The sequence below is a fragment of the Idiotropiscis lumnitzeri genome, chromosome 6 (assembly GCF_059441095.1).
Source record: "Idiotropiscis lumnitzeri isolate Australia: NSW breed Sydney's pygmy pipehorse chromosome 6, RoL_Ilum_1.0, whole genome shotgun sequence".
NCBI lineage: Eukaryota > Metazoa > Chordata > Actinopteri > Syngnathiformes > Syngnathidae > Idiotropiscis > Idiotropiscis lumnitzeri.
In genome coordinates, this window is record NC_142396.1 from 17,653,672 (window position 1) to 17,677,076 (window position 23,405).

Below are 23,405 nucleotides of genomic sequence, written 5' to 3' on the forward strand. Positions count from 1 at the left end.
ACAGGGAGCTTTACGTACCCAGTGCTTGTTACACACAGTCAATGGTGATGTGAGACACGACTAAAAGCTAATCAGCTGTTGCATTGCTGGTCATTGTCAGAGGAAATGTTCTCATACATGAAGAAACACTCTCTCTCGCGCTGACGGACACTTCCATTCGAGAATTTGGATGTTGTCAGTCACAGTTTAGCATTAAATTGGTCTGTTTGGATTGGATCTTGTAAAAAAAAAAAAAAACACCATCATACGTCTGCTGTGCAGACTCTGTTTTTCAGCACCATGGAAAGCGACACGCAGCCTCGTGTCCCTGCATATTTTAGTAACCGAAGCATTACGCTGGATTTTTCAAAAGCCTTTAGAATTTAATTCCTCAAAACTACTTGTGCAATTCTTACATCACTGTGTCACTTGTACGCATAAGAAAACAGTTTCCGTTGCTTTGATTAAGTCCAATTCTCTGTTGTTTCCGATATTATCAATTGCTGATGTCATGTTAATCAAAATGAATGGAAATGGGTCTTGGTTGAATTGTCTCACACCCCAAAACATTTTGGCTTTAGTTGGGTGTGGGCAAACTACGGCCCGGGGGCCACACGGGGCCTGTTAAACGTTTTAATCCGGCCCGCCGAACTTGAAAAAAATTAAATGAATAAACCTTGTTAATGTTTTATTTTCTAAATAATGTGTTTTTCAAATACATATTTATTGGTGTAATGCTTTCATTCACTTTCATTTAAAATTAAATGTATTTTTTTTTCTCTGATGAGGTGAGGTTACCAAAACACCCCGTCCATCTGCTCCTCTGTCAAATTTTCGAACATTGTGGCCCACCAATGAAAATGTTTGCCCACCTCTGGTCTACGTTTTTACATGCAAAACATTTTGTTGTCATAAAATGTCTAGCATATTTCGCTGTAATGCTTTACCATTAGATGTTTTATTTCCCAGGCGAATCTTGATTTTTTTCTAACAAAGGGAAATGTGAGCAGCATTAGGTCAACCAATGATCAACCAGTTTTCTGAAATGGTGTGAAAATAATTACGATATGGATTAGAATTTGTGGCCAAGGAAGTAGGACGATTGATTATGGATTAATTCTTCCAGTGTTGCATCTACAATTTTCTCTACGGAGATTGTCCCATGTTCACATTTCCCCATTTTTGATTTGTTTCTTTGTGCTGTTCGGTGCTGTTTTTTTTTAAATTTCTTCCTGTAAGCATTCATTAACCAATCATAGCTCACCTGCTAAGCTGTGATTGGTTGTTACCTGAACCATAAGCAACCGTGATGTCATTTTCAGTCGAACAGCAAGTAGCAAAACGGCCCCCCCATTGAAATGGATACAATTTTGCTGCTCAACTGGTATTCCACAAATGCAATATTGATCAGAAGGCCTTGTTTAGACTAGTGTGGGCACAAAATAAAGTGAAGACTTCAGATGCTATCTCAGGTGCAACCACTTTACTTTCTGTATTTTTGCTGAGTTTTACATTATGGTTCTAATAATATATTTATTTTGGTTCTGAGGAATATGAGGTGACATTTGTGTCATTCTGCATAAGTAAACCAATTTAAAGCAGATATGAAGGGCAACCCCATTTTTTTTTTTGCATTATGGATTTTTTCTTTTTTTTTCATTAGATTTTTTGTGGTTTGTGTGTTTTATTTTGCTGCCTCATGCATTCATTTCAAACCAGCCCCAGCCGCCTTCGATTGACAAAGCTTTGTAGCAGACGTTTAATAAAATGCTAATCTTATCATACTGTTTCATGGGTGCTTGTATTTACTTTGATCTGATTTGATCATATGGTCGTACAGCTGCATGCTGACATGATTACAAAGGCCTCAGCAGATGTGTTGGGCCAGATGTCCAGGACACAGGTGTTTATCTATTGGTGAGAGAGTTGAGAAGATGCTGCCCCAATGATAAGGATAGGCCTTCAAACCATAATACGGTGAACACATTTAAACTTAGCAAAACATACCAAGTAACCCTGAGCACCTGTTCTCCCACAAATTTACCCTGTGAAAATGAGGAGAGGACTTTTACTAGAATATTGACACATAAAACAAAACTGAATTTAACATGCATATTCAAACACAAACTGTTTGACCAAAGCGCATCATTTCATTAAAAAAAAAATATTATTAATTAATATTGGGTTAATATTAACCCATCATGATAAATGCCACAGGCGGACTATGGAAATTAGCATAGATGTTACGGTAATTACAAACCTTCAAACAACTGCTACGTCAACACACCGAGCAATCACACTTACAGAGTAAAATGAGCATAAAATGAAATTCATAGGTATTCATAGGTGGGCATGTATAGGATAAACCGTGAGATAGCAGGGTTTCATTGCACTGTGTTTTTAACAGCCCTTCTAGATGCATGTTGTTATTGTGTGACTTTGTTCGCAAGCAACAATACAATTGGCTTAGAAAAATGGCTTCATTCAGCACTTCCCACTTCAGTGACACTTAAACCCACCAGGGAAATGGTTAAGTGCGTTTACGACAGAGAGAGGCGGCGTAGTTGCAGTCCTTATATGGTCATGTAGTTTGGTTTATGCGTTTGCCACAGAATGATTCACAGACCTGTTACATCACAGCTACGGCAGACTGGATGGATCACTTGTACTCTATTGGGACACACTTCCGTTTGCAAGAGAGAGTGTGTGCGTGTGTGTGTGTGTGGTTGAGCGAGAGGCAGAATGATGGAAACACACACACTCACACACGCACGCACACACCGAGATGCCCTACTTTTCAGCAACATTGAGATATAAGTCCTATCGTGCGGCAGCGAATGTGTGTTATGCAATATCAGTTGGTATGAAAGAATGCAATGACTGACAGGAGCGGAGCACCTCTCTGCTTGTTATGGACAATGTTACTGTATTTGGAGACAATATAAAGTGCAGTGTAGAGGGCAGAGGCGACTTCCCATTATGGACATCCCATCAGACGGTCTTGTTTGGATTTGTTCAGTATATGTTCGCCTTCATGACGTTTATTTGTTGAATTTCTTCCTACTTCTCAGTCCAGGAACATCGCCTAGTCAGGAAAAGTGACGGTTGCTATATGCTACTGTGTTGAGCAAGAGCGTCGGATTTGACCTCAAGTGGTTTTAATTTAATCCTGTTCATATTCATCCATCCATCCATTATATGTACCGCTTCGCCTCATAAGGGTAGCTGGGTGCTGGAGCCAATCCCAGATGTCTTTGGGTAGTAGGAGGGGTACACCCTGAACTGGTTGCCAGCCAATCGCAGGGCCCACAAAGACCAACAACCATCCGCGCTCACACTCATACCTCGGGGCAATTTAGAGTGTCCAATCGACCTGCCATGCATGTTTTTGGAATGTGGGAGGAAACCAGAGTACCCGGAGGAAACCCACACAGACACGGGAAGAACATGCAAACTCCACACAGGAAGGCCGGAGCCAGAATCGAACCCACGACCTCTGCACTGTGCCATCGTGATAGCCCGTCGCCGACTGTGCCGCCCCTATCCTGTACATATTTCTGCAGAAAATAATTTTTCTAAAGCTTTTTGAATGTCACTAGTTTTTCTGACAGCTTTGATTTCTTCATCAATTTAGACTACATCCCGTTATGAGAGACACCTGCTCATCGAGTCGTTTGGGAACATGTTTTTTTTTTTCTCTCAGGTTGTAAGGTTGTACATTCCTTCTCTTGTGCAGAACATTTTTGGGATACATGCTGGAAGCAAATTCTTGTGTGTTTTGAACATCAACTGATTTGTTTAAAATTCTACAAGGCCCGTAATCTTTAGAACTTTAGACGTATTCGTATGAACACAATAGCCCATAAAACTGATATTTTGTGTTGCTTTTTGTTGCATTGGCACAACGTAGAGCACTTGTTGAACTCGATTTTAGTGAATTCAATCAGTGCACAGGTAGACAGATTCATAGCTCCATCGGACATGAGTCATGCATGTCATCATGTTTCATTTAGAAATATGATAATATGACCAGAGTGAATTGAACCATTTGTATCACTGCACAAATCAAGTCATTTAATTCATCATTATTAGCACGTTTCTAATCATCCCACGGGCCACGGCACAACTGTGGAGGGGGTATCACTCAGACATACCCATTTCTCATCGGTGATCTGTGATCATCCTGGCCGACTTCCACCCATGCTTACAATATCTTATTAATGTACAATGTTCGCCTCGACCAGGACAAGAGCAAAGCAGATTCTTCTTTCACCATATCAAGAACTGTCAGCACAGCCCTCACTGTGCATTTAAAGTCGGTTGTGTTCACACCCACAATGGCGTAAAATGCCCTTTTTCAAATCCGCCACACCATGCTCAGTTGCACGTGTCAGTGAAAATAATAATACAGTACGCCTCACACTAGATCTATGCTGGGCACTTAAAGAGAGGCTAGTGAGTTTTGCACCTCAAAGACAACAAAACAATATTGTGACCAGAGGATACCTGTAATGGAATATAAAGCTTTTCTTTTCTACTTCTTATCATGTCCAATTCTGAGTCAAAAGAAGGTTGGAAGCCCGACAAGGAAATAAATATAACTACTGCAAAATTATTTGCTGAATGTTTTTTTTTTGTCTTTCTCCAGGCACATTTCAGGGCCAGTGGGTTGGTGGCATGCGACACGGCTATGGTGTACGCCAAAGTGTCCCATATGGCATGGCGGCCGTCATTCGCTCCCCTCTCCGTACCTCCATCAACTCCCTTCGCTCCAGCTCGGAACAGAGTAACGGTACAGCTCTACTTGACCGGAGTGGCGCAGTAGTTCCTGTTCCTCCCCCTCTTCCTGGTACCTTGTCCACCAGCGTCTCCATGTGCAGCACAGGAAGCAGCGGCAGTAGTCCTGCAGTGTCTCGAGGGGGCTTCGTACTGACGGCACACAGTGAAACTGAGCTCCTAAAGGGAAAACGGAAGAGTGGACTCTTCAGGAGGTCAATTTTGTCCGGGCTTAAGCTGAGGAAGTCTGAGTCCAGGAGCTCTCTGGCTTCTCAAAGGTCTAAGCAGAGCTCGTTCAGGAGTGAAGCTGGGATGAGTACGGTGTCTTCAGCTGCGTCGGACATTAACTCGACCATCAGGTAGGGAATTACACCAGGCGTAGTGAAGAATTATAATGTGTCCTTTTAAAACCGGATTTTGGTAACTTCATAAAAACTCTCCGGCTCTTTTCGGACGTGACGACCTCTTATGCAAATGAGCCACTGCTCACCCGCCACTATGGCGTTCGTTAACATGACGAATAAGGGAGCTACGATGCTGCAACAAAGCAAGCGATCTTGATATTTCTTCCGCATCGTCCTTGGAATTTGCAGATCGAGGCCCAGACTAGGTTCCAAATCATTGGAAGAGAAATTACAATTATTCACACAAATATATTTGTGATTTTCATTTTCATTTTGACATCCACATATATACGCAATTTACACATATCTGTTAATGTTGTGTGAGCATATATCACGACTTATCATTTGTAAATATTCAAATCTGCGTGTAAATTGTTTAATGTGCTTATGTGGATCAGTGGGCACGCTCATTTATTTTTTTTTTAGACAATCTTCTCAAAGATATTCACACACGCACGCACACACAATATACGTAATTAGTTTCCCTCGAGCTCGCTTTGCCTTGAAGCAGGATGACCGCTCTACTGGTGCTGCTACTACTTCTTCTCCACTGCGATTGGTTTCCATACAAAGTATTCCTGAGAGAATCTTTATCTGTTCCATAAGTTCTGTTGGCTGTTTAGTTTCCCACTTGATATGTTGACAGAGTCCCCAGAAATCAAAGTATTTGTAAACAAGCATTTAAAAAGCCACACTTTTCATAATACAGCATATCTTTACCAAATTTGTTCATTTTCGGAGAAAGTGCATCTGCTGAGGAGTACAAAAGCTGGCATCTCCTGATTTTTGGGCTAGTGAATGTAGAAATAGATTTGCGTGTTTTACAGACTATAAGTCAGAGTTTTTTTCATAGGTTGGCTGGTCCTGCGACTTATACTCTGGAGCAACTTATAGATGAAAAATAAAACTGTAACTTCATAAACAGGCAAGAGAGGGCACTTGAGATGTATGCACCGATATCTCCTACTTCTTCCAAAGACAACTGAGAACGACTGAACACAAATGCCCCTCAAGTGAATTAATCATATTCTGCATATTACAAAGCTGCTAGTAGTGAAATTTGCAACTAAAATCGTAATCCAGCGGCAGAGAGAAAGTTTGGAGTGAATGAGAAAATTGTTAGGCAGTGGGGAACAGCGGTGGCGACTTTTACTGCAATGAAGAAAACAAAACAAAAAAGATGAAGCTAGATGGCCACAGCTAGAGGAACAAGTTCACCTGTGGCTGTTTGAACAACGTGCTGCGTGAGAGTGCAGTTACGGTACGTTTCCACGCTCAGTTCGTTGCCAGGCCGATGAATATAAAGGACTTTGCGGGAGGACTTCTTGGTGCTTCTACTAAATGCAACCCAGCCACCTCTCGATCAAAGCACGGACAGCGGTGTCCCAAAAACATTAACATTAACACTGGACACCTGTTTGTGTTTATTTTTCGCATTGCTCAAGAATCATCATTGTGGTAGCATATCTGACACCTATTCTGGCTGTGCTGTATTATTTTATTAATGTTATAACTTGCCTTCCAAGATGAAATTTCTGTTTTTGAGCTCGCATTTTGTAAAATGAATTACCCACAAAAATGCGATTTACAATCCAGTGCAATTTATACTCCGGAGCGACTAGTCTGGAAAATACGGTAATTGAATGAATTAGTGGTTTTTTTCCTTTGTATTATTATTACTAATATTATTATTATTATTGAGAGTGCGGGGAGGCACGCAAGGGTGGGCCATTCTCAAAGTGCCCTCTTCACTGTACGGATATGAGACCGTCAGCGTGTGACATGTGCGCTTCATTCAAAGGGAAAGGGCGGAGATTTGATTGGCTATTTAAGTCAGCTGTGTTCATGCGCACAGCTCTGCAAACCTACCTAGTTGGCCAGTTTGTGGTGGACTGCGAAATTACCAGGCCCCGGTTGAACCTGCCGACGTACAGATTTACGTCACCACACTAGATTTATAACTGTCAAAAATATAGAGCCCTGTGTGTACTGTGTTATGTTTCATTCATTTTTTCCTTCTACGAGAAGCCAAGAGAGCTGCCGCAAATTCGTGGCTAAATTGGTGAATTAAATTTCAAATTCCTTATTCAAATTCCATCCATGATGGCCTCACAGTGCAGAGGTCGTGGGATAGATTCCAGCTCTGGCCTTCCTGTGTGGAGTTAGCATGTTCTCCCCGTGGGTTTTCTCCGGGTACTCCGGTTTCCTCCCACATTCCAAAAACATGCATGGTAGGTTGACTGAACACTAGGTATGAGTGTGAGGGTTCCTCTTTGCGTGCCCTGCGATTGGCTGGCGACCAGTCCAGGGTGTACCCCGCCTACTGCTCGATGACAGCTGGGCTAGGCTCCAGCACCCCCTCCTCGACCCCCTTCGTGAGGAGAAGCGGTACAAATAATGGATGGATGGATTGAAAATGATAAAATCTGGATTTTGTCCATTTCTGTTTCGGTTTTTAAACATTTTTGTTATTTTCATTTTTTATTAATTAATGTATTTCTTGAGGCCTGTACATAAACTGCTTGCAAAACCTTCATCTTACAGGCCTGCACTATAATTTAGCTGTCATGCATACCTAAGCGCTCTGTAATTCTTAAACACAATACTACAGCTGTAAAAAGAGATGCGAGAAAGAAAAAGCTGAAGTTGTTCACAGGCTGCATTCGTCATACAGTAAGATCCTTTTTTTTTTTTGTTTTTTTGGAACGTGGAAAGTTCCACACTTCTTGAAATCCTCAGTGTCAAATCCCAGGCATTCAGGATTGAGGTGGTTTATTTTTAAAGGCACTAAGCAGACTGACAAGCACTGTATGCTAAACACCGCTGTCAGCAGCTCTAAACCTGTTTGTGGGGTGAGTGGTTGACAAAAGCTTATCTGGCTTCTTGAAAGTGGCAAAGTGGATGGACCCAGAAACAGATGCACACGTGGATTCCTAATGCGTTTTTGGGGGGGTTATAATGAAAGGATGGCGTGACAATTTTCTTGTGGTATTTGCTGATTAGGGTTGCAAAGGGATGGAACACTTCTCAAAAAGTGTGAGAAAGTCCATTTTAAGGAACCGCTGAGGTCAAAATGGTCCATTTTGTTTGTTTTATTTATATTTAATATTTGTCAGTAGAAAGTAAAAAGATTTAAAAGAAGAAACAAAATGTTCAAAGGGGAGTAAGAAGAAGTGAATAACTTTACTCCTCCTTGTTATTTGTCTATTTTGACTTTCACATTTTAATTTCACGTTTAAAACAAAAATAAGGTCATTTGTGTAGTATGTCCCAACAAGAAAATTAAAGGAAAAAAGTACATTTATAAACCTTCTCAACTCAACTGGATTTATAAAGCACTTTAACCACTGTATACACAGTACTGTAGCAGTAAATCATACAACAACAAACAATGAAAACAATTAATAATGAAGACACTAAAACGCACAAAAACAGTAAAACCAAAAAGCAAGTATCATGCTGAGCCAAAAGCCAAAGAATAAAAATGAGTTTTAAGATGAGTTTTAAAGATGGAAAGCGAGGGAGCTTTCCTACCATTTAGCGGGAGGTCGTTCTTAAGAGAGGGGCCGGCAACGGAAAAGGCTCGAACCCATCTGAGCCTTTGCTTAGTCCTCTGTATCTCTAATAGCGTCTGCTCCGCACACCTGAGGCACCGAGCAGGTGAATAAGGGTGGAGGAGCTCAGATAGTAAAGGGGGTCAGACATGTTTCAAAAATTGTAGCAAAGAAATTAAATGTCTTATAGCTGATTTATAAATATTTTTTTTCCAGTAACAAGCTCACAATAGGTATTTTTTTCAGCAGGAAAATGGAAACATAGAACATATTCTTGTAAAGAAAATTTTTGAGTTGACTTCCCCTTTAAGACTTGTAGCGCAACTGGACAAAGATTCTAATTTACGTAAAGTATTTTTTCAGGTTTCACTTTTTATTTCCTAATTACAACAATGTACCACGGCTGCACAATTATGAAAATAATACAATTGACTGTTTTATATGTGGCCAGATCTGTGGAAGGACTTGACCAAGCACAAAATGACTTTTAAATGGGCTTCATTCCCGACTGAAAATAAAAATATTTACAGCATTAATATAATGAAAAACTGAAATTGGCGCTTAACAAAAGTCAAGATGTTCTCTGGTCTTCTCGATTGAATATTAATCCTCTTTGACAGTATTATTGTCATAAACCAAATAGTGCCAGGAATACAAAAGATGACAGTATTGTAATCGAAAATGACATAATAGACAACCGTAGTGGCTTGCTGAAGCCACAATAGACTCTTTGTAACTACAAAGTGCATAACTAATGAAACATTCCAGCCCAGTGTGTGCGAGAGGCGGACACATTTACTTACTCAGCACTTTGTGTTTTACGCATGAGACACACATGAAAAGCAATACACAAAATCTCCCCTCGGAATGGCACACAACAAAACAGTGTATTTAATTCCACAGTCAGAAAAACAAACATTTACATCATGTTAAGAAATTCCAGATCGCTTACGCTTTACTGCTGTTCACATGACCCACAGCACAGCAGCGTTCAGCCTCCCAAAACAAAAATTACAACAAACAAATAAATCATCCATCTAAATATATCACGACATCTGCTTACCATATTTTCCGGACTATCTTCTACTTTTCTCCTCGATATTGAACCATGTGGCGGTGTGGCTTTTCTGTGGAGTTTTCTTTCACCGGTACGGGCGCTTGATAATTCCGAAAATACGCTAAATAAATCTACATTATTTTTCTTTCTCTTGCGTCTGTTCTGTTTTAATAAGCAAAGTTGTTGCCGTGTTAAAAAGCACTGTTTTAAGAATCAGTTTCTTTACCTTTATTTGGATTCACAGTACCAAATCCTTCTGTACATGCAGTAAACAACAATTTTTTTTCAACATAGAAAACTGTGGTGCGTATATCGTTTTTTTTTTTTTTTTTATGCATGTGCGGTTTATAGACTGGAAAATACGGTAATTGTAAACTAATTTGCTGATTACCTTAATATCTTCCAGGCCATAATGACGATTACAGTGCTATTGTTTGGCAATCAACAGGACAGATAACTCTGAGCCCCTCGATCTTCGCGGGCATGAGTCCTTACTGGTCTCATTCGGGATACGTGCTCTCACAGGACTTTACCCAGCTCTACTCTTAAAGGGATGTTGCTACATTTATTAAGGAGTAAAGTTCACCTAGTTACATATAAAAAGATATTAAATTCATATTTAACACAAGTGAGTTGAGCATGTTCAAAAAATGAATTGGCCACGTCGGACTTGCAGTTTGTGATCTGCTAGGTCAGATGTCCAGTACCCAATCTATTTTTGCACCACGGACTGCAAGGACATAGTTTGACAGACTGTAGGCGTGACAAAGATTAAAAAAGGGCGTACCTCACTGAGCGATGAAAAGTTTGCAACTGTGAGCACACCTAGCGAATGTTGTTTTTTCGTCAGGGTTCATTCAAGGTCGCAAACGGTCGCAAAGTTTGGCAACAATTTTACTGGTCTCAATCAGTTTTTCTTGTCGCCCAAAAATTTTAACATGTTCAAAATTTGGTGTGGCGGCCTACACCCTGAACTGGTCGCCAGCCAGTCACAGGGCACACATAGACACCATCACAGAGCAGCAACAAATCCCTCAGTGCCCTCACACAAGCCAGTGTACCTTGTATCATCTCAGCTTTAGGGCCATTTCCGTTCATCAAACTGCATTCAATGGCTTTCGTGTTTTTGTCTGCATTTTGAGATTTGCATGGCTGAAAGTTCACATTAACTTGCGCTGAGAGTTGAAAGCTATTATGAAAAAAGAAATGTTAAAATTAAATAACACATATGGTGTAGCTCGTTCCTTTTTGATGAAAATAAACTTTTACTAGTCCCTAAAATATAAATGTAGAAATACGCTATTTGTGATTGAATGGTCAAGGGTATGGAGGTTCCTCCAAGGCTCTGGTTAAGCAAAGGCTTTCCACTCGCAAATAGATTCATTTTTGGGCTCCTCTACATAAAGGCAGCACAGAACGACGCCGGAGTGAACGTGGTTGTTTGTCTTATTTTGCAGATCAATGATGTCATTGATATATTGCGCACATTATGTCATTGCAGAATATTGACCGACTTTGATCCACTTGGCAAGATTTTTTTAAAGGAAGTGAATCTGGAAATGAATTTCTATTTGTTGGCAACTCTGAATATCTCTCATCTTTGTTGTCACTGGAAGCATTATTTTAATTTTCCCTTTTTTTTTTTTATTTCGTCAGGAACATTACAGCGGGACTGGGAATGGGAGTGTTTTACTGTAAATTTAATTTTACTGCTTCAAACAATAAATGACTCACAGATTCTTTCAACAATGCACATACTTACGCAGACGCACATTTTTAATCAAATGCGGGACCCATTTTGAATACTGATGGTCATTTTCAAGTGAAGCTATTCAAAAGGAATTTCAAATGTCCCCTTCCAGCAAGCCATGTCCGTACCTCCCACAAGTATTAATGACTATTGTGACAGTTCTGACACCGATCTATCCATCTATTCATTTTCTCAAGCACTTACCCTCACCAGGGCCGTAAACGTGCCTCAAAGTTGTTGTTAGTTTTCGTCGGCGCGACACTGGACCTCATGAGATGCAGATGAAAAGTACAGTTGCATTGAAGTATGGAGGATTTGAGCAGATAGCCAGGTTTAAGTGATTAATAAAATGCAGCAATGTCACTGATAGTGTAGTGGTACACTCGCCTGAGTTGTGTGCAGGCAACGTGGGTTCAGTTCCCACTCAGTGACGGTGTCTATGTCTACCCTGTGGCTGGCTGGCGACCAGTTCAGGGCCATAGTCAGCTGGAATAGGCTCCAGCATCCTCCCGCGACTCTGCACAGGATAAGCGGTGTGGATAATGACATGACACATGACATAAAATGCAGCAGTCACGAATATAGCAATTCCAAATCACCCACAGAAGCTCGACAGCGTAGGTATACGTGGCTAATTTAGCCCCCCAAGTCCCACTTTTGTTTCCGTGACCTTTACCACTGAAAGAGTCTGCCAGACATGGTAGCTATCCACGGAGATCAAACCGGTCACGCTCTCTCCTCCGAGATGTTGAAAGTGCTCATCAACTCGTCAATTTGTACTGTAATCCAATGTCGATTTAGTCCTCACTTTCATAGTATCCAGCAGCTAAGGTATAAATAGAGTTTAAGGAAAGGGCACGGCAGGCGGGCCCCCGACCGTCGTGCGGGGGACCACGGAGGGAGCCTATTGCGACACTCACTCAAGTGAATGACAGCAGTGCGTGCGCTCGTGATTATTATTATTATTTTGTTTTTTTTACCGTAAGCGTCAATATTTATTGAACAAAATATGGTGACTCCCGCACCGCTGACATCTTCTTCATTAGCTTCATTTACTGGAGTGGTTGTTATGATCCCGTGGGCTCGATCCGGCAGCCTCTGGATACAACACCAGGAGCATATTGTGCTTGCCTATGAGAGTTCATATAGAAGATGTTGGCTCTAGACCAATAAAATGCAACACTGTTTTTTTTTTGGGGGGGGGGGGCTGATATTGGACCCCAATCCGGTATAAATATCAGCTCGCGATACATCTACTCCAAGTTCGCTGTAACCTGCGATATTGCTGATGAGTTATCAACTCCTTCTAATCTGTTTTAATTTTTTTGCATCTGACAATCTCTACCCGTACCCCAAAAACAGCGTCGGAAACCAAACCAACCATATTTAAAAACAAATAGCCTGTTTATTAATGTTCTTGAAACAGTTTGTTACTGTAAAACTTGTTTATTATTAAATGAAACAACATCATCCTAACTAAGGTCATCTTTCTAGCCTTGGAGATGCAGATGCAGACTTGGCAGGAGCTGATGACGATGTGGACGCCACCGCAACAGAGACCTACTGTGGGGAGTGGAAAAATGACAAGAGGACAGGATTCGGAGTAAGCCGGCGGTCCGATGGGCTGCAATATGAGGGGGAGTGGCTCAGCAACAAACGCCACGGCTATGGCTGTACGGCATTTCCTGACGGAACCAAAGAGGAGGGGAAGTACAAGCAAAACATCCTGGTGAGTGGCAAGAGGAAGAACCTGATCCCGCTCCGGGCCAGTAAGATCAGAGAGAAGGTGGACCGAGCTGTGGAGGGAGCACAGAAGGCAGCCGACATCGCACGCCAGAAAGCTGAGATTGCTCTTTCCAGGTAGTTCATTATGCAACATAACTCGTGACTCTCATTTTCAACACAGATTGAGGGCAGGTATGTGGGATCTGTTCTTCCCGTGTGGAGATTGCATGTTATCTCCATGAGGGTTTTCTATGGCTGCTCCAACTTCTTCACACAATTCAAAAACACGTTGAATTCATTGAAATCTCTAAATTATCCTTCAGTGTGAATTTGAGTTTGAATATTTGCCTACATCTGCCATGTGATTGCTTGGAGGTCCGAGGTGTACCCTGCCTCTTGTCCAAAGTCTCTTTGGATGGACTCCAACTCTTCTGTGACTCTAATGAGCAGACACGTTCAACGCCAGATTTTTTGCAGACCGATACCAGTACAAGTATTTTACTTTGAGTCCTCCCCAATATTGAGTACAGATACCGCTAATGTTTTTGATGGTAAGATTTTATTTAGTACAATGACAACACAATGTGAACTTTTCTTACTGACATAGTGATGATAATTCACCAATGTGTCAAACTGCTGGAGTATAGCGCCAACTATAATCGAGGAAGACTTACTCGATTTCAATTTTTTTATGATTTAAGTATTGGCGGATGGTACCCAAAATACGGCTGGCATCAGCCCAATACCATACCTTGTATCAATACTCGCCCATCCTTACTAATAAGCATAAGTGGTATAGAAAATTGATTGGTGGATTATTACATTCATTACTATTACATGGCTATGATACAAAAAAATAACAAAATTACAGACATTTCTTTCTGACAAGATGCCAAAAACATATCAAAGTCCATGTGAATATTTTAAATGGACATTCAGGCCCACATTGTGTCTGAATCCTCGGTCATTTCTCCACAATGATGACTGAATGTAGTACTAGATGTAAAATGAAGAGCCCATAAATGCACACTATCAATTTATGAATTCCTACCATTATAGAATGGGACTATATTTAATGTTTTACCGTGGCATACCAGACTTACAGTCACACAATACAACGACAATAAGTCACAGTGCATTGATCCAGCAAAATGTCTTCATCAGAGTTGTAACAAAATCTACCAACCAGGCAGTCCCCTTTGCTTTTTAGAAAACAAGAAAGGAATACAAGGAACCCTCCCGCGATCCTGTATAGGATAATGGTGTGGATAATGACACGTTAACCGTATTTTACATCCAAACATACTAATCACACACTTTGAAGTATGTTTTAAATGATTTTATTTAAAAAAAAAAATAATAATAATAATATATATATATATATATATATATATATGTATTCAGTTTTGTGTTATTCTGAAGCGACATGCATTGTGTGTATTTTACCTTTTGTGTCACTGCACCAAAGTTGCAAAACGTTTCCAAACTAATTTTAAAGGGGGGAAGAAAAAAAGGAAATGCTCTGTGTGCTCCCACTAGTCTAAACACATTATTTTGATTAATATTGCTTTTGTGGAATATGAATTAAGCAGCCCATTTATATCCATCCCAGGTCTTTTTGCCACTTACTGTCGACAGAAAGTGACATCACGATTTGCGAAAGTCACATGAACAAACTTGGACAATAGGTGAGCCTGAGATGTCATTTTCAGTTGAGAGCATGTTGCAAAATCACCGCTCCATGATGTGGAAAAAAATGGTTGGATTCTGCTGCTTAAATCATATTCCACAAACGCAATAATAACCAGAATGCTGTGTTTGGAATAGTGGGGCCGCAAAAAACATGTTTTGTCTTCCACTTCTCTCCTTTCTTGGAGAAAAAGTTGCTACGGTAGCCTGAAAAGTTGCCAAATGTAGATAAAAAGTGCTAAATTGGCATCAATGGGACCAACATAATCACCAGTTTGTCCCTCTTGGAAGGGATGGTCATAATACAGATCAAACACACTCAAGCACGGTTTGCTTATAATGTAAAAGCCAGCTGACCTTGGTCTGCTACTTGTGTATGAGCGCATTAAGTTTTATTTCTTTCTATCGTTGGTTGAGCGTGTGCAGTTAGTGGTGCATACACGCTCAATATTTGCTACCTTGCTGATGCATGAAACACATAAAATGCATGTCGGTGAGCGACAATTGATGTTAACAAACGACGAGACGTGAGTCTCGGGTGTGAAACGTCTCGACCTTGTGTCGGTGCAGTTTATATACAACAGTGACATGGAAAAATGCGGTTTTGAACGTCAATTCCCCCCATGTTTCATGTACTGCGTGTGGGTTTGATCTCATCTTGTTGGTCGTGCTTTCCTGTCCTACTGTCGGATCAGTGCGGGCGAACTGTTTATTGTTTTATCTCTGCCCGATTAAGAACAGGATTACAGTTAAAGTGGAAGTAGGATTAGGGAGGTTAGAGTACATGTCTTAAGACTGGGGTGACTCACTTGAAGGGCAATGACAGTCGATCCAATTCAGTGTAAAACATGCACATGGGTGTCTGACTTATAGAAAAAACACTTCAAGCCGCTTGGACCGGCAGGTCACTGTTTGAATCACTGTGGTCAGAAAACAAAAGAAACCACAGGTAGTTGTTGGCAAGATGCTAGTTTGCTTCCTGGCTATTGTTGACGTGTCATTGAGCAAGGCAGAAACCGTCCCCAACTTTGACTCAGGGACCCCAAAAAGTTGCCTACTGCATGTCCCTTGCATGGTTGCATAAGTGTGGTGTGGTGTCATGTATGAAAACACAATATAGAGCGGAAGTTAATTGAATTTCCCTTCAGTATAAAAGAATAAACAAAAACTAATGCTTTAATTCTGAAATGCAGTCTCAGCTTTGGATGCAAATCCAAAAGTAGTTTGCCGCCTTATATGCAGTCATTGTTCATGTACTGAACTTCACAGTCTCCATGTTTCCCTTTTCTTTTCCCCAGATTTTATTTGAAGTTGTGTTTATTTCAGTATAGATTGTTACAGGCATACAGACTATAGCTCTGGTATTACAAAAAACATATCTTTACTTGCTTGCCATTGGCTAACTATACAATACAATATAATACAATACAATACAATACAACAGTGGTGGGCAAACTACGGCCCGGGGGCCACATGCGGCCCGTTAAATGTTTTAATCCGGCCCGCCGAACTTGAAAAAAATTCAATGTTGTTGTTAATGTTTTATTTTCTAAATACTCTGGTGTGTCAAACACAGATATTTTGTTGTAATGCTTTTGTTCACTTTCATTTAAAATTAAAAGTATTTTTTTTCTCCGATGAGGTGAGGTTACCAAAAAACTCCATCCAACTGCTCCTGGTCCGGCCCCTCTGTCAAATTTTAGAGCCCATTGTGGCCCTCCAATCAAAACGTTTGCCCACCCCTGCAATAGAACTTCATTAATTTGGTGCATTTCACAACAGGTTTAGCAAAGCACTTTAGATACAGTATGCCATAAAATAGCAATAATAAAACAACAAAGACAGTGAAAGCAGAACATTAAGACACAAATCAATGGTACTAAAACATGACCAGGATACACAATGAAAAAGCAGAACAGCGTCATGTTGGGTTGAAAGCCAAAGAGGGAAAAAATGTGTTTTCAAACGAATTTTAAAAACTAACACTAAGGGGCCTAACATTTAATTGAAGTTCATTTCAGAGAGAAGGACCGGCAACAGAAAAGGCAAGATCCCCTCTGAGGTTCCACATAGTCCTCTGCATCTCCAGTAGCATCCAGTACGCAGACCTGACGCACCTGGCAGGTCCGTTGGGGTGGAGGACCTCAGAGACGTACACTGGGGTTGAGGCCATGAAGACAATTTACAATAATGAAGACATAGCTACATAAATTGAGTCATGACAAAAAAATAAATGACCAATCAATTCTCACCCAAGTTTTGTCACGCTGTGTGAAGATTTCAAACTTGATTGATGCCATTCATTAAGTTGATTGGCGCGTTTACTTAATAAAAACTTCCACGTTATGAAACTTAATTACCCATTGTTATGCGATAGATAAACAGCAGCTTGTGCACCGGCCATGTCTTCTCTTCTTCAGTCACAAAATTCATAAGTAGAAGCATTATCTGTGTCTGTATCTGTATCTTGTTGTTTTAACTTTGCACTGTTAGATACATAAGACAACATTTGTGATAAAAAAAAGAAGCTTGTATCCATTTGTGTTTTGAAAGTGCTGTATAAATTAAGTTGAGTTGAGCTATTGAATGGGTCGCATTTCCCTTTAAATATTCGCCTTTATTCCTTGAATGATTTTACTAGGCAACAAGCCGTAATTCCATTGCAAATTCGACACGGCAATCAAATTTCAAAATGATTTTAATTAAAAGTAAGTCTGCAAAAGCGAATGAGGCAATGAAAATGACAAAGACAAAAGGTCAATGCGGTATGTGGAAAGCCTGCGAGTGAATAACATAACAAAAAGTCGTGGATTAAAGCGGGAAGCTCAATATAGGAAGACAAAGAATGGATAAATGTTTATCTCGTCAATGAAGCGCAAAAAAAGCAGCTGTAAACGATCAACAAGGTATACTAAAGAAAATAACAAACCTTTTATGTGGTACAAAGTTTAGAAATTGGAAGCTTATCAGGAAGAAACACTCTCATTTGGTGACCACGCAAAAAGAGCAAGAGGAAAGGTGGCTAGAACAATTTAGAGTAGGGACTGTTTGAGGGATGGCCGAACACCACTTCCGAGCTTGCTTTAGTCAGACTTTTTTTTAAAACTTCTGGGAAGGACGGACGGACCGTTCCATCCCTGGGACAAAATGCCCATCTCTGCTGATTTGTCACTCGTCCATACTTGGTTACCGATAATTGCCTCAATGAAGTAGATATGAGCGAACACGGAAGAAAAGTGGAATCTGATACTCCAAAAAAACTAAAAACACTTTAGCTTTCCCTACAATGGCACTTGTTAACTCTCCAATCCTTGTGTGGGTGCATGCAAGAGAATTTATGAGCTCAATTAGGAAAGAACCAATCCTATTAGACTTGATGACTGCACTCACCACCACCACATGCAACACCACAGCACCCTCACTTCAAATAAGAAAAACAAAGAAAGCATCTCACGCTATTTTCTAATGACATTCATTATGTGTATTTTTCCTATAAATTCTATAACTAGTAAATTCAGAATGTTTTAATTCCTGTGAGAACCCAACAGAGCAAAAAGAATCTAAACCATCCAGACGAGCTCATTTATGGCTTGTTTACACGACATCTAGTAAACATTGGAAATATTTTCCAGCCCTGTGTAGTTAAAAACATTTATATACAGATGACGACAAAACAACCTCAGCTCACGTAGACATGCAAAATCAACATAAAACACTGCAGGGCAGCAGTAAAAAAAATAAATAAATGCTATACAAATAGTTCCTTTCATTGGCACACATGTGAGTTTAGTTTGTAGCGTGGCGTTAAATACAAACTAAAACGACGCTGTGGATTGCCTTTGTTGCTTGGTTTTGTGGTATGCAGCTGCTACTTGCAAGTGGTCTGTCAATAGTATAGATTTGTGAAAAAATATTACATTTACCAAATTTAGGCACACAGGTGCCCAAACTTCACGATGTGGCTACTGAAGTCAATCATATGTTGAACACGTACAACCAGCCGAAGTCTCCTTGACTCACAAACATATTCATCATAAATATTGAAGCTTGGAGTAAAACATTTTCCAGAGCACACACACCGCTGGTTGGGTCCCATCTGGAGCCTCAGTGGTCAGCCAGCCCGATGGTCGTGGCCCCGGCCTTGAGATTGGACGCCAGAGAGTGATTGTGTGGACTCAATCAACATTGAATTACAGTACAAATTGACAAGTTGTTGTGACTTTTCACCGCAAACATCTCGGCCGAGAGAGCAGTACCTCAGCGAATTGGTGTCGGGTCTGCCAGGGGCCGTTGGCAGAGGAGGAAACATAAATAAAAGCATGGCTGATGAGCTAATGGCTAATACGGCTAGCCTCTCTACATCCAAGACCGGAACTACAACACACAAAGCGGCTGAACTGTACAACTAACAGGAAATCATTTTGTTCAGGACTTTTGTATTTTATGAAACATGGAAACCTGGCTACATGCTCCGATTTCCAACACTTCAGTGAACCTGCATTTGAGGCTAACCGCCGCACAAGTGAAGTTTCATCGCCAGATTACGATTTCCAACAATGCACAGACTAGTGAGGATAAGTAGTTCATAAAATGGATGGATGAGTAAATGTGTCTCTGTTTTTGCTGTCAGAGCTGGGCACTTGACCCTTTTTGCCGGTCAATCTATCTGGCTAGCCTTCCGACTTCGACCCTCAGGGCCTATTCATAAAAATTGTGCCCCCTGACCCTGTTCCGCCCTGATAGCTTGTTTTTATTATGGACTTTGAAAGTGTCTTCAAATGAAAATGACTATTAACACTGACATATTTGGGGTCTTGCATTTATTTGAAAATATGCGTGTGTTTCAGAGCAGAACAGCGCGGTATTTCCTGGTCTCCCATCTGCAAATACCCAAATTACCCTAATAGATATACCATACGAGAAAACGACAGAAGCATACAGGGAAACTGAATCAACTATAGCTTATTGCTATTTAACATATTTACATAAAGGCTAAAAATATTGTCGGGTGTGTGTGGCCCCCCAGCGATGACATATTGTATCCGGAAATGATGGAAATGATGGCATGAGGCTTACTGTGAGGAGTCAGTACCAGACTAACACCTCATTTCCTGTCATCATTCTCTCACTGTGACATAAATCACATACTGTTTAAGTGTTCTCTCTCTCTCTCTCTCTCTCTCTCTCACACACACACACCCCCCGCACACACCCGCACACCCACGCACACACAGACTTTTTCTCTCCCTCTCTGTCCCTCTCTTCTTTTTTCAACCTTCCTCTGGTGGTGGGAAAACAAAAATCCTGCTGGCAGTGTGTCTTTAGTGTCGCAGGTCACCTAAGGTCATAACTTGCATCAAGGTTACAGCTTGTTTCCTCTGACCATAGGTGCAGAGTAAGGTAATGAAGAGAATCTGTCCAATTGTCATAAAACAGCCATTATGCTCGCTCTCCCCATCTCCAACTCTCGAGTTGTTTGAATGTGTCTGTAATTAAGATTTCACACTTAATGATAATGATTCACTGATGTTGAATAAGGAAAACCCGTTTCCCACTGCGTGTTTCCTCTGATCAGACACCTCTGTCTCTCCTTTGTTACCTACTCTCCTCTCATTCTTCCCATCACTGCTCGATCTCTCCTTTCTCCGCTTACGTGAGACATCATGTGGTATAAATATGCTTCCTTTCATCATATGCGTAATTTCTATAAATTGACATTGATTTATTGCTACAGTAATTGGTTGTTGTCGATGAAGAAATCGGTCATCCAGGAAGTAATGAGAATGACTAAGAGGTTTAAAGTTGCTTTTTTTTCCAGACATTTTTTTCCAGTAAAGAGAAAATCATTTTGCCACGCTGACTGTTTCAGTTGAAGTGAATGCTCAGGAAGGTCAAAGATTTTTCCAAATGTTGGTCTTCTTTGAATAATAGGTTTACAGTTTTTTCAAAGTGAACGCCATAGCACTATGACTAAGAGGTATTGTTATTGTGTATTGTTATGAGGACCATGATGAATTCAGGCTTTTCTTATTGCACTGTGATTGTCAGAAAAGAAACATGATTTTGTAGTAAAAGCATTGTCCATCTTTGAGTGCGCACTCCCCATTGCATAAAGTGGTGTATGCCTGGCATTGAATGGTTGACAGAGAGTGTGGATCAGGGTAGCAGAAACAAAGAGGCAGCGAGGTGAAAATCAATGTCCATCGACATGTAAGACTGCATCAAGACGGCTGCTGAACCCTGAGAGCAAAATGAGGAGGGTGAGAGGGTGGGACGAGGGATGGGAAGAGATGTCTGCAGCCATCTCCCTATGTGTCCCTCCTCTTAGCATTAAGAGGTTTTGTATAATAATTAGGGCTGCAAAATATATCGGAAGAAAAATTGGTATTGGCTCATGCAATATGCATTTTGCAAAGACATGCAAGCATTTTCTTACATAATTGTTTGCTTTTTTTTCTGAATTTGACTCGTCTGATGCAAACTTAGATGTACTTCACCACCCAATATTTCGATTATTTTCGAGGGGAATGGAATTGATTAGCTAAGAATACATTGAGCATGCTTATTTTGTTGGATTAAAAACATTTTACTTATTTCAATAGATAATAAAAATGTTATTCCTTTCAGTAAATGTTAAATATAACAATAATATCGATATCGCTATTCATCCATATTTCCAATATCGTGCAACCCTAATAATAATTCTATAATAAATAGAGCAAATATAGTATAGTAACAAAAATAACATGTCTGATATTCATTGTCTATAAAATTTGTAATATGTTTGATATTTACTGTACATTATTATGGTGTGTGTTGACCTCACACACATTGTCCAGTTCTCGTCCTGATGTTCTGTGACAGCTTTAAATATTTAAATGGACCTGACTGTTGACAAAGACCCTCCCTTTAAATCAATATATACTGTAAATTAAAAAAATACTAATACAGCAAGCAAGCCCTTTACAAATATTTGTTCACAGTTGATTGGTTGACACACTGCCACCTCTCAGTAGAGATGTTCCAAGTTAAAATCTTGCCTCAGGCAACCCCTGTTTGGGGTTGTATCTTAGGAAGGGGCGGGGCTACAGGGGCGGAGCTACAGCCACATTTTCGGGTGTCTATTTAAAGTACAAACATACAATTGATCTGTAATGCATTCAAGATATGCTGATTGACTATAAATCTAGTTGGGCTCTGAATCTGCAGACTTGGATCAATTAGTGGAACCCAGAGTTCAAATTAATCATGATGAAGCTGCATTTGCTGCACACAAATGGAATAAGATGCCCGGAGATAAATGCTTTTAAATCCAGGTTAAACATGTTTCTGCCATTCCTTTGATTTTGGTCTTATAAACATTGGTAAATCCTTTTTTTCCCATTAACTTTTAACAGAAGCCTGAACTGTTACAGCGTAGATTCACCAAAAGTCAATTAAAATCTTCATTGTCTAGAGAAAATAAAACAACAGCTACAAAGTAGACATACATGACACATCTGAAAAATGAAAATCTTACTAGAACTACTGTATGTTAGTGATGAGGAGGAGCATTTAAGGTCAAAAGTATGTTAGTACAAAAAATACATTACATATTTACACAAGCAATGTTGTGCGCATTGGCACTATGTAGCACCGTATAGATTACAGAATTTTTATTTTGCGTTTTCAGATCTGCACAATAAATGTTCTGAAAGTTTAACAACAGTATACTGTATCTGAACAAATGTGAAGAAAAAAGTATCATGTGTTGTTCAATTTGTCTGAGTGGCAGTTTCTACAATGAGACACAAATGCTCTGACAGGAACAAGATCTTCATAGAGAGTTCTTAGATGCATATGAATAGTCTTTATTTGAAGCCTCACACAAATGTTAATGGCAAGAACTCTCACCTTCCGAGACTACTAATATACACAAACAAACAAAATGTCAACTCTAAATTACAAATCATAACATATTATCTAATTACAATTCATTTATTAGGCTTGCTTATTTTGCCGCCTGAAAAAAATTAATTCTTTCATTAGATAATAATAAGGTAATTTCTTTACAAAGGTGTTAAATATTGCAACAATATCACTCTCTATTTTCAACAACCAATTAGCATATCGCAAATTTTTCCGATATCGTGCAGCACTCGTACATCTATGGAAGACGACGAAAAACACAAAATGAATACGCATTTTGCATGCATGTGCCATCCAGTTCGATCCTGACGCTAATGACAGAAACTAAGTTACTCGGTCATGCTTTTTATAGTTTTGCGTCAGAATTTAAGGGTCGCTTACTGATGTTTGTGGCACTCCTCTTCAACATTTTTTGAAAATCTTTTGTCTAGTTTTTGTGTAATGCTCCTTGATTCTTAAAAGACAATCAAAGCCATACCTCTGACTTTTATACTTTTGTGCTTAGCGGAAGTCCAGTAATTAAAGTGGCTCTATTTCCATCATTCTCAGCTCACTACAAAAAC

At 40.1% G+C, this 23,405-nt stretch overlaps 1 protein-coding gene across 1 annotated transcript in view; it reads left to right on the forward strand.

The window, feature by feature from the left end:
- jph3b (junctophilin 3b) overlaps positions 1-23,405 on the forward strand; it is a 51,320-nt gene that overhangs the window by 11,553 nt on the left and 16,362 nt on the right. The window contains exons 2-3 of the mRNA XM_088297881.1: positions 4,628-5,114; positions 13,015-13,380. Of these exons, the coding sequence (XP_088154007.1) occupies positions 4,628-5,114; positions 13,015-13,380 (853 nt within the window). The remainder of the gene's footprint in view (positions 1-4,627; positions 5,115-13,014; positions 13,381-23,405) is intronic.